Raw genomic sequence first — 12,879 nt, forward strand, 5'->3', positions numbered from 1 at the left:
AATTTTTTGAAAATAAAAATTATTTGAAAAGTAAGATAATTCTCTTATATATTGTGTTATTATCTGGAAATAATTTTTTCTATTATTAATTTTTTTTTAAAAATAAAGTATAAAACAATTTATTGTTAAATACTAATTCAAGCTTTCATGTTAAAAGTTAGAGTGGTTAAATACAATGTTACCATTAATGAATTTTTATATGATTTATTAGATACTTAAAACGAATTTTAATTTATAATATTAGATTTATATGTTATATTAGGTAATTGAATATAAATTAATATAATAAATTGTCAAAAATATTTATAGAAGTAAGATAATTCTCTTATATATTGTGTTATTATCGGGAAATGATATTTTATATTATAAAGTATTAAAAATAAAAATAAAATAAAATAATTTATAGTTAAATACTAATCAAACAAAAACATTTGTTTAAAGATATTTTTTAAAGTATTTCTGATATGATAGTTTTTTTAAAATGTCAACACAGTAATGAGCATATATATTTTGATGAAAAAATTGTTATATACTCCTATAAATAATTTGATTTTGATTTAAACTTTTAAGAACATAAATAATAAATAATTATGCTGATTTTTGAATTAATGAAGCGTAAACTAATAAATATTTTATAAAAATTTATGCGGGCAAATATTTGCGGGCAAAATACCTAGTTATAGATATTAGTTACCCTAACTTTTAACTTAGAGCTCTACTGTTAAAAAAAAATCACTTTGCAAATAATTGTATAGATAGATACTATACTTTAGTTTTCATTTTTATATTGTATCAAAACAGTATTTAGTATATATTAATAATTACAGTATATTAAAGGGCCTTGGTTTTGGTTGACAAAAAAAAGGGGCCTTGGTTTTAAAACTTGCTTGCAAGGTACTGTGGACTTTGGACTTTGCGCCTGGTCCGGAATGTCGATTACGTAATGGCGCTTACGTAGAATTGATGACGCGAAACGAGGAAGAAAGAGGTAGGTACAGCCAGTGACGGAGGCAGCTAGCTTATCAGAAGATATTATTTGATCATTCGATATCCTCCACAAATGGGGAAGAATTAATTAGCCAGCACCATTATTGGAGACGAGTAGCTAGAAGACTGAAATGTATATAAATAGATAGTGTCCCTCCCACAGACTCTCCAACTTCCTCTCAGCGACTTTTCTTCTTTCTCTGCTGCTGCAACACACGCACATACCTCTGTTTCTTCTTCATAAAAGCCATAGGTACAGCTAGCTTATCACGACGATGAAGGCGATGGAGAGTATAGATGATCTGATCAAGGAGGTCAAAGGACGGCCCGTATGGTGGGCCTTATGTATCTTGTTCCTCATGTACTTCTTAACCCGTATTTTACTCTCGAACCTTTCCTCACACTTTCTAGTTTCTGACACTAGATTATGTAATACTAGGTCACTCCGCTTTTCGCGCGAGATATTTGTATAATTTGTTAAATATTTTAAAAATATTTTGTCATATATTTGGTATGAAATATTATTTTCAAAATTATTCATTTTTATCACTTCTTCTGATTTAAAATGTTTGATGTTGTGATATTAATATTTAGTTAGTTGTGATTAACTATTTTTTTTTTGTAAATTGCTTGTTGAAATAGTTTTAATGAAGACATGTTCCTTTTTAGAGTATAGATTTTTTATGTTTATTTTAGGTCATTTATTTTTATTTCTATTCTTATATATTCATTGTCAGATTGTTTTTATTTTGACTCTTTTTCATACTGTGAAAATAAATATTTCTTATTTTCATATTTGGGATAGGTTTGTTATATTCTTAATTTTTAATTTTTATATTATTTTCTATTTGTTATATTTTATTTGATATATTTTACTATTTCTTTTAATTGTGTGTAAATGATTTGTTGTATATTTTTAGCATATTATTTGTTTCTTTAACTTAGGTTTAATGATTAAAAAGAGAAAAAAGCTGAAAAAAGAGAAAAAAAAAACTCTTTTTTTTATTTTGATAAAAATGAAGAGATAATACATTTATGTATTCTTATAAATTTTCTTAATATTTTTCTTAATTATATTTTCATATTATATAATTTTATATTATGTATTCACTAAATTGTAACTGGTCAGTTTGTTTTATATTTTATTGTTTTATGTTTATTTTGAAAATATATATCAATTATGTATTAACTTTTAATCTTGGTTTTCTATCAAATTTTTAGTTTTTATGTCAAAATAAAAACTTGAGATCATTAGTTTTCAGTGGCTTAAATTTGATGAAATTCAAAAATTAATATCCCAAATAGATCTTTCTTATTTTCCTATGAAAATTTTATTTTAAATATTCTAATTATTTTATTTTAAAACTAATTTATTATTCTTATTTTTTACTAAATTTTCACCAAGTTAAAGAAACAGAATAATATGTGAACAAAAAAAGTCATGAAATTCTAAATCTCTAAAAACATAATTAATTTCTTAAGATTTTGGGATTCTTGTCTGGTCCTCCTTAATAAAACAATTAACCCAAGCCCAATTAGATCTTCCTACAAAAAATTACAAAGGTGAGAAAGAGTACAAATATTTTGTAAGAACACCTTTTCGGTTACAGTTAACTTGCAACAGAGAGAACTTTGTGAAAGAAATTTGGTCACATGGTTAGAATTTCAACCATAAAGGGAAAAAAAAATCTAATGAAGTTTGACTCATCTTATCTCGTGAAGGAATGTGTTGTAGAAAACATATAGAGGGAGAATTTCTAAATCTCTAAAAACAAAAAAAAACTTAGAAACAAAACTGCAGAAGCAAAAGTGTCCACACCACATTAACGTCTGTGTAATAGAAATGTTATGGTATCTCCGTTTACAACAAAATCTCAGTAGCTTTGTTTGGTTCTTTGAATCCTAAATATAATTTTTTTCTTATCTCGACTTCCACAATCCTTCAATATATCCTATTTAACTACAATCTCTAAAACGTGTACATTTATAGTAATGTTTTTCACCAGCATCTAAGCATAACCACAAAATCTTGAAATGTAACATACAGAGGTGAAAGCACTGTAAGCAACCACCACATCGACTTGAGGCCGATGAACTGAAACACTTGCGATCTGGTCCACCACATGCTTGAAATTCAAACGCTCTCGTTTCCCAGTTAGCTAATAGCCTTAGTTAGAGCTTTTTGCTTCGTCAGCTTGATTTGAACCTCATAACTTCCACCTCCCCTTCAACAGTTTTCAAACCCTCTCTTTCTTCCAGAGACTTCTCTTTTGGTTCGTGCTCATGATCATCAAGATCGAACCTCACCGGCACTTTTGGCTCGGGCATCTTATTATTCTTTAATTGGAACCTCACAACCTTGAGTGGGTTTGACCTTCTTTCTAAGCCGGAGGGATTTATCAATCTTCTTGGCATTGTGCAAGCAATGGAAACCACAGCCATGTAACTTTCATTACAATCAAACATATACCCGCAAGTCTATCATGGGTCCAAGATTATTGTCAAAGCTTAGCATCTCAACCAATGTAGCTAATATGCCGGCTATCATCTCTATGCCTTTGTTTCCCTGATTAATGCAGATATTGAACAATGCTGCCACAGCTGCTCTCGGGTCCCGTTCAAGTGAAGATTCAATAAGCAGGCATTGTACCGCCTATTATGATCTTGTTCTCACTCACGGAACTCTAAACAGTGTTGCTGCTATGTCTACGCGATTAATTCTCATATGATCGATTGCTCTTCCGCTGATGGATCATAAGCATTTCAAAAAACAGAGCAGCCATCATCTCTCCATAATCAAGAAGAATTTTAACGTAAAGAGAAATGGTACCGTTAAGAAGGCGTGTGAAGATGCGGTTAGATTCAGTTCGACTCCAGGTTTCAGAGACAGAAGCAGAACCTGATACAACATATAATCATAAATATATTTAGCTTTATGCTCGATTCAAACAAAGTTTTTATCAGAAACTTATCCATTTACTTACTGTTTTGTGATGGTTCCATTGAATCCTTCAGCACCTTCTCTTCGGACTTCTGACCCAATTTCCCATCGAACCAAAAGAACTCTATTCCTTTTCTTCTCAAAGGAATCTCCAGATGATCCAAAAACAAAGTATATTTGGGCTTGTTGTGAAACCGTGTAGACTCTTCCTATTTCTTTAGGATATCAACACCGAATAACCACTCCGTTGGGCATGGATAAGATTTGTTTTCTTCAGTAATATCCTGCAGATTGTTTAAAACTATCATACAATAATCTAATTTTTAAAACAAAAACATTGTTGAAAACTAAAATCTACTCAAGCAAAAATCTTACTTATGAGATTTGACTCAAATGGTATAAGATTTGTAAATCTTTAAGGAAAAAAGATGGGCTTGTTTTTTTAAATCCCCGGAGCTACCTTGGCATCAAGGAGAAGCATATCGACGCCCATAACGATCTAAGAAGAAATCCAGAAGAATCGGTTTAATGTAGCCCGTAACAGTTCCGGTTTCCCTTTGTCAGCGAGAAGAAATCCCCACCGCGCCTGACGTCTCTCGCCTTCGAGTTAGCCATTTCCCCCACGAATCAACAGATCGAGAATATGGTTTTGAGAGGGGTAAGGCTTACCTTTTTATACGCTCAGTGACACCGCCTTGCAGAAGGGAAATTCGCATTCAAGGCTAGATATGGTTGATGGAGTTAAGAGGAGGTTTAATGCGACGAATCTGTAACTGTGAGCGTTTCGGTTGATGAGAAATAAGATCAGACGACACGATCGAAAACCTACAAACAGATTCATCAACTCGAACTCAGCAACTTGATCTCTCCAATGGCGGTGATGAACCCTAATTTTCCATTGGACATGTTAGAAGATAATCAGGGGTGAGTTTATTCAGCTATGCCAAAAGCCCACAAAATTAACAGTAGCCCAAAAGAATCGTTGATTTCCTTTAATGAAACGCAGCGTCTAGTAAAGCTGGACACGTGGAAGACTGTGGGAGCTCGACTTAGTGATGTGGCAGACGACGTGGAAGCACCAGGAAAGTAAACTGTCTTTTATAATAATAGATAGATAGATAGATTATTTCATTGATACGTCGCCAAGCTGCGAAATTACGCTTACCCTATTGAATTAGGGTCAGCTGAACCCCCCCCTGTCCTTTAATTTTCAACAATGTTTTCTAACAATTTTCATTATTGACCCCAGTCAAAAATTGCTCCTGACCCCTATGTATTTGAAACCCACTTTACCCTTAACGGAGAATATTTTTATTTGATCAATTCAAACTCAGTCCATATCCATGAGGGATATAGATAACATAAAATAAGCTTGTAATTAAAATAAAAATCATGAATTTGTGTATATCTATCTATATATATAAAATTATGTTTGCCTCTCTCCTAAACTATCCACGTGGAAAATCACTCTTTGACAGGCCGACACGTGTCCGTTATGGGTATTATTTCTTTTCACTCTCTCACAGGTCGACACGTGTGTGTCTTATGTGTTTTATTTCTTTGGCTGAGCTTGAGTTTAACTTTGGGTTTATACTATGAAAAATTGACAGGTCTTTTTACTATTTAATATTATTGAATGTGTTAATTATTTCTTAATACATAATAGATAAAAAAACACACATTACGATATGGACGTTATATTATCATCAAAGCAATCTTTACCCTATGTACCTCATCCTGTGATAATTTATAAAGTAGCAAAGAATCTATGAGTTCAGCACATTTGCAATTACCTACGTCAGAATTTTAAGTATATAAACAGTCAACAGTAGTGTGTTGAATATTATATTCATATGATTTAAAAGCCTTTACAAATTTTTATTTTTAAACATACACCAAAAACTTTATGAAAGTAAATATCCATTCAGGTTCTCAACCACTTCAAATACCACCAACGCCAAAAAAAATTAATCAACTGCACAAAAACTATAATATATTTAAAACTACAATAAATACATTAGTTAATGAAAAATCCTTTTTAAAAAATATTATGGATGCATACATAAATATTAAGAGAAATGTATAAAAGGAAATAAAAGTAACAATAATTTGAAGAACAAAATGAATAAAATTGAGAATATTTATGATTTGTGGTCTAAGATATATTCAACTTATTGTCCTAATTAAGGTGGAATAAACATTGAATAATATTTTTTTAAAAATTATATATACATAGAAATATTTTTAGTGGCATGGTATATTTATAATTTCCAATATTTGGCCAAATAAAGAAAAATGAAACTTGCATGTATATAACCATAAAAAGAAAACTACTTTAAATAACTTAATCAAAAAAACCTACTTTAAATAACTTAATCAAAACAACAACCACGTACAACTAAACCCGATGAATGTCCCAACCTCAAAAGAAAGATGGTATAAGAGTTTTTTTGCAAAAAAAGATGGTATAAGAGCAAAATCCCAAGACATGACATATAGTTTTGTACTAACAGCTTACCAACCAATTTAATTTACATAGTTCATTCAACAGTAATCAAAGCAAGAAAATATCTCTAATCAAAGCAAATATTGGTAACTTCACAGTCTATTTAGTATTCAAATACATTAACATGTACAATATTTAACTAATATGTATATTTATATATGATACAAATTTATATTAAACATTCATTCTAACTGTTTTAATTGTTTTTAAATTTCCATCCCGCCCGTACGGCGGACCGGCCCTAGTATGTTATATATAATTTTCTGTCAAAATATTATACACAAGTTACAATGAAATAAAGAAGTTCTTTTGTTTTATATAATGAAAATTTAAATTTTTGTAGTTTTTTTTCTTTGTTCCTGTATCTTTATTATATAAAGCTTGGTTCTTCAAATTTGTTAATTAACATGAACGCGACAAATGATAATTATATATTTTAAGATTGTGACATGTGTTAATCTATCTCATAATTAAAAATATATATACTAAGATACTAACAAAAACGAATTTCATTAAAATTAATTATAAATATTATTTAATAGTAATTTTCCTTTTTAAAACCCTAATCAAAAAATATTTGCAAAATATTATTTGATAATAATTTTCTTTCAAATACTGTGACATGTGTTTAATACATAATGATTAAAAATATATATAATAAGATAATAAAAACAAATTTTGAAAAATTACTTTTAAAAATTATTTAATAAAAACAATTTAAAAAAAATATTTAGTAGTAATGTTTTTAGAAATTTTCCGTTTTCAAAATCCTAAAAAATAGATTTGAAAACAATTTATTTAATATAATTTTCTTTTTCTAAAATTTTAATGAAAATATAATTAACATGATTGTGACACATGTCAGTTATATATTTAAAAATGTGATATGTGTTAAACTAACTCATAATCAAGTATATATATATATACTAAAATAATAAAAATGATTTTTCTTATAAAATAATAATAAATATTATTTAATAGTCTTATCTATACTATTATCTATGAAGTGATTTTGCTGATTTGTCACATTCTCCATAATTTTATCTAATTTTGTTTATTTGTTATATTCTTATTAGTTTTTATATTAAATAATCAGTTTTTTAATTTAGATAATATAAATATTTTAAACTTTCTAATTAATTCATTAATTTGAATAATATAAATATTTGAAATTTCTAATTGGAATATGATTATAATTATTTTAACTTTCACGAGATTCTTATTAGTTTTTAGCATAAATCATTAATTTATTAATTTAAATAATATAAAACTATTTCAAATTTTCAAACTGGAATTACAATTATAATTATTTTACACAAGTTAGGACCAATTCTTATTTTCATATGATGTAAGATGTTTTAAAATTCTATAGTTTCATTTTTCTCATTCATTCTAAATTGTCTCGATTATAGTTTTTGACATATATATTTATGTACTTTTGATATTTGTTTTTTTATTTGGAATTCTATATTTGTTTTCTTTCTTTGAGTTTGAAAGACTAGGAGCAAGTCGGTTTTGTTACATGGAGTTTGGAATTATGAATTAAGTATTCTGAATTATTTATGTAGTTACTTCTCGTGTATGTTTAATTATTGTTTAATCTATAAGAAAAATATGCTTTAATATTAAGTTTAGAGAGTTGCATATGTAATCATGTTATGAAACAGTTAAAATATATATTTTTTTTAATTAATAATTAGATTTATCATTATATAATTAACCATAATTTAACTTTATTAATAAAACTATCATTATCTATTTTTTCTTTTATTAAAAATAAAATTATGAAATATTAAGATAAGTCAATGTATGTATATATTGATCAAGTAAACCAATGAAATATTGTCATTTTCTCAATTCATTTTTTTTTAAAAAAGTTTCCTTCTAAATTATCATCGAACTTTAATTTTATTTACTTTTTATTTGTTTTGTTTTTGCTTGGATAGTGTTTTTTTGGTAATTTAATACATTATTCTGATTCAAAAATACAAAGTAGATTAAGAGAGACCAAAAATTCACATTCTTAATTTACTTTATTTGGAGTATAATGCAAACTGGCTAGGAGCCAGGAACAGTTTATGATTTCAGAATTCTTAAATAAATAAATAAATAAATCCAGTGGAATGTATACGTTAAACTCTGATCTCAGTTTGTCTGAGGTGGAGCTGCTAATTTAAGTTTCCATTTTTCCCCAGGCGTATCAAAAAATGGACGCACCAGCCTTCACGGGAAGAACAGAGTGTTAACCAGGACTCTGGTGATGAAAGTCATCGGATGCCAGATGTCGTGCCTCAAAGGAGAACTGAGGCTCTTCACACAGAGAGTCAGCATTGCCTAAAGATTAAATCTTGGGTAAGCTCTAATTTTTGTGTGACAGACATGTACTTGAACAACATTTTCTGTTTTGTAATTTTATTATGTTCATTTAAGGTCGCTATTTCTCCGATTTTGTTTTATTATCTTACATCTGTGTTGCTGCAGGTTCTTGGAGATAATATTGAGAAGCTGTCCTCAAAATCATTTGCAGTATATTGTATTTCGGTGACAGATACTAAAAACAAAACTCGGTTTGTTATGAGAAGGTCGGCAATAAAATCATATCAGTGCATCATTGGACTTTCATTACTCATAGGCACAAGATTGCTGTTACTTGATCGTAAAGTATTTGTTTTCTTCCCTGCAGATACAGTAATTTCGAGCGATTGCATCGCCGATTCGAAGAGAACCGGAACTACAATTTACTATTACCCCCCAAAGCATATATTCTCATCAAGCACCGAAGATGCTTTTGTTCATGGCCACTGTATTCAGCTAGAGAAGTATTTACAAGTATTGTGTAGTCCCTAAGCAACTTTGCAAAAAACATATTCACCATCAACATTTTCTTATAAGGGCATTTTTCTCTTTGTCTGCAGGATCTCTTGTCTATAGATAATGTTGCCGTACATAATGAAGTTTGGGATTTTCTAAGTGCGTCCTCAAAAGTGAGGATCTGACTATATCTATATGTGCCACCCCTAAAAAATTATTGCTTTCCATTTTCATTTAGATTGACGATCTAACGATTATCGTTTTTGGTTCTGTAGAATTATTCTCTTGGAGAGTCTTCATTGGTAATGAAAATGTTTATCTGTTGGCTTAGTGAGACATATTACCAAAGAGACATTACACGATGTCGGATCTTTTTGGCATCTTCTAATTTTCAATAGTGGAATACTTATCCTCTGCTTTTTATTTCAGTGGATGCGGCCCAATGTCATTGAGGTGATTATGAACCTAGCTGATAAAGTGTTTCAGTTAAGTAGAGGAGGTTTATTAAGGTGAGACAAAGCACTTTATCTGTTGTAGATCATGTGTTATTCTATTTTTTTTTTTTTACTAGGTCCCGTTTATCACATGGCGTTTTCGAATAATCTTGATATGGTGTTATTGTAGGAAGAAAACTTTCACGGCATGGAAGAAACTAATACTACTTATGAGAGAAGCTGTGGATGACTGGTTTCTGAAGAAGATCCATAGGCTGCGGAATGAAGACACAGTAGCTCATGGAATACGTTGGTTTCAAGATGTAAAAATTAAGTTTTTCTCTAATCTTGTGCGGAAGTCAAACTGGATCATTATCCGTTTCTGTCCGCTTCTAGATCCGACATCATGTTTGATCTTGTGCAGAAGGCAGCTGAAACTTCACCTGTTTCTGTCTCTTTGTGTTGCTGATAATCTTATTTGAAATTTATCTCCAGATTTTGTGGCCAAATGGCGTATTCTTTACCAGAGTGGATGACAGTGAAGAGGCATTGGATCAGACTGATCCAAATGGCAGACCAACTTGGTGGCGAGATGGTGGTTAAACCCAGTTCCTTTGAGCAGCAATTGGAGGCTGGAGCTAGTAAATTTAAGAAATTCCTTCTCCGTAAGTTTCTCAGGCTCCCCTCAAATTGACTTATATCGAGTTAGTCTAGCCTCATTGGAAGTGACATTTTGGTGTTTGATCAGAGGACGCCCCCAACAACTTTAGTGAATTTTGCAAGGGAAAATCTTTACAGGACATGCCCAAGCGACATCTTGTATTTCACTCAGGTTAGTCTTCATTTACTTTCAGAGTAAAAAGGTTTTCCATTAGGCTGAGGCATGCATCATTTTGGTCTGACTAATACTTGACACATAAATCACCGGATCGCAGTCAAACGTATGCATAAAGCAACTAGTATTTGCAATACTGGAGCTGCTACTTCTAAATGTTTTCCCCGAGCGGCAAGATCTTTTTAGAGACACAAGGAAGAATCCTACGCATGGTCCATCAGAGTAATAACGAAGGTCGCCTATGACTGGCTTGAACCAGTCGCCTAGCTTTCTCTATGTTCTTTTTTGGGTTCTTTATAGTACAGCTATTATTCCATGTGTGTAAGAAAAACAAGTGCCAGTATTTCAATTTCTGTGAGTTTTTTTGGTATACAACAAAGACAGAAGGGTTTAAGTATATAAATAACTTGTGTGTGGAAATTGCACAAAAAGAAGCTACACATTTTCGCTGCAGAGATTGCTAGGACCAGCCGCCAAGTTTTCTTGCAGTAATCTCTGCCTCTCCGGTGATTGTCGCTCCTCGACACCACTGGAGAGGGCTTCCGTTCTCTTTGTCTTTGTTTTGATTTACCTCGTGTGTGTTTTCATGGAGTTTTGAGTTTGGTTCGTATCTATGGTGTGGCTGTTATGGATCTGGCGTGTTATTCAGTCGTTGATGGCTGTCAAGGATGTGGTGGTGTGTCATCTTTTTCGCTTTGTACTAGCATCGATTGGGGGTCATCCGTTCAGGTTTTCTCTTCGCTTTGACTCCTTCATGTCTCAATCTGCAGTTTCTTGTGAGTCTTCCTACGGTGTCACTTTGACGAAGCTAGTCTTCATGGATTTGCTCTATCAAGGTTGTATTTTTTCCTTTTTCATTGTCTCGGCCTCTTGTTGCTTTCGTTTTTTGGGGAGATTGTTTGGTGGTCGGTCTCTTTGAGTTGTTTTGCCTCCTCCAAAGTTTAGGTTGTCGGATAAAGTGTTTCTAGTCATGTTATTGGAGACCGACGTTTCTGCGAAGAGTTCTTTTAGTATCATTGATCTGAATGGGTAGGGATTCATCACTTGGAGTTGGACTTTGGATCATGCTGCGCTCTTCTCAAGCTACTACTGTAGATAAAAGCAGAGTTTCAGTTCTCAGGGTTCTAATTCATAGATTTTCATTCATCCCTTAAGTTTAGATTAAGGTTTTGGTCTTCAGCATTCATGAGAAATCGATTTGTAGGAGAAGGCGCTTCACGGCTTCTGGGTTTAAAGAGTGATCATTGAATATCATCTGCCACTATGTGGGAAGCTCTTCCCGAGTCTCTGGTTTTCCAAGCTTTCACTTGGTATTCAAGAATCTTGCGATCGATGAACAATTTTGATCTATGTTAAGTGTTTTTGGTTTCCAGTGAGGTCAATATAATCACTACTGGAATTGCTACTATCAGAGATTGCTATTATCAATCTTATCTAGCAAGTGGTGGTACTCTGTGGCTTTCGTCATCTCTCAGGTCACAAGCTATGAGAAATTCTCAGGCTTAATATACATCTCCCATGCAGGCTCATGGTGTAAGGAGGTTAGGGCAGACCCTTCTTTTTATCCTCATGATTTTTCTTTTATCATAAGGCATCTACTGATGTTTTTATCGTTATGTACTCTACTCTGTTTTGAACTTGTTTGTTTTTCCATCACAAGTCGGTTGACTTGAACACTTTAATAAAATTACTCTGCGACAAAAAAAAAAAGATTGCTAGGGCCATGAAGAATGTGAAAAGACTTAAGTTGAGATCAAACATCCTCATCATCCAAAACATTATCTTCAGCTTATCTTGCATAAGTTGCTGAGAATTCAGAGGGGAAAACAACTTATTCATGTCCGCACTATGAAACCAGGAAAAATACATACCCAAACAATATTAATGTGCCAAAACATTCCTAAACTAAATAGGAATTTGAATTGCATACATAAACTCATAATAAATAGCTAAAACATGCCTTGTAACTGACACGTGTCAGTCCATTTTAAAATATGTTGATTTATTTTTTAAATTATTATCTTTTAGTTTTTGTCATTTTATTTGTTTGTAAAGTGCCACAAATAATTAAAATCATCAAATTGGCCTTATTTATAATTTCAAAATTGGAAATAAATTTTAATATATGGTGATATATAAAATAGAAATATTTTTTATCAAATAAAATAGATTTAATAATATAAATATATTATTTTTATTATTATTTCATATTGAAATATTTGATACAAAAAATTTAAATAAATAAAAAACAACATAAAAACAGTATCTTAATTTAAAGCCTGATTTAATCTTAGTTCTTACAGTTTATAAAATATTTTTTATATTTTCTTAGGTTATTTTAGTTGCAAATCTTATTATGTGCTTG

General features: G+C 30.9%; 1 protein-coding gene and 1 long non-coding RNA gene across 5 annotated transcripts; one reads left to right on the forward strand and one right to left on the reverse strand.

Moving 5' to 3' along the window:
* Positions 1-2,816: 2,816 nt before the first annotated feature.
* On the reverse strand, positions 2,817-4,851 carry LOC106334212. 2 transcript variants are annotated; one of them, XR_001268555.1, is made up of 5 exons: positions 4,598-4,851; positions 4,389-4,514; positions 3,972-4,212; positions 3,818-3,886; positions 2,817-3,731 (listed from the first exon to the last, which is right to left on the reverse strand). It is a non-coding gene; the product is annotated as an uncharacterized LOC106334212 (long non-coding RNA). The 2 variants fall into 2 exon arrangements; XR_001268554.1 differs by having other exon boundaries at positions 4,389-4,847.
* A 3,782-nt stretch (positions 4,852-8,633) lies between these two features.
* LOC106334211 lies at positions 8,634-12,201 on the forward strand. 3 transcript variants are annotated; one of them, XR_001268552.1, is made up of 10 exons: positions 8,634-8,786; positions 8,916-9,016; positions 9,118-9,263; positions 9,350-9,418; positions 9,521-9,547; positions 9,675-9,754; positions 9,870-10,002; positions 10,175-10,344; positions 10,428-10,511; positions 10,615-12,201. XR_001268552.1 is itself a non-coding variant. In XM_013772528.1 (4 exons), exons 1-4 carry the CDS (start codon positions 9,980-9,982, stop codon positions 10,698-10,700), a joined length of 363 nt encoding a protein of 120 aa, XP_013627982.1. In that variant the 5' UTR covers positions 9,805-9,979; the 3' UTR covers positions 10,701-12,201. The 3 variants fall into 3 exon arrangements, 1 of the variants encoding a protein (XP_013627982.1); XR_001268553.1 differs by lacking the exon at positions 9,521-9,547; XM_013772528.1 differs by lacking the exons at positions 8,634-8,786; positions 8,916-9,016; positions 9,118-9,263; ... (1 more) ...; positions 9,521-9,547; positions 9,675-9,754 and having other exon boundaries at positions 9,805-10,002.
* The last annotated feature ends 678 nt before the right edge of the window (positions 12,202-12,879 follow it).

This window comes from Brassica oleracea, chromosome C3, assembly GCF_000695525.1.
Source record: "Brassica oleracea var. oleracea cultivar TO1000 chromosome C3, BOL, whole genome shotgun sequence".
Taxonomy (NCBI): Eukaryota; Viridiplantae; Streptophyta; class Magnoliopsida; order Brassicales; family Brassicaceae; genus Brassica; species Brassica oleracea.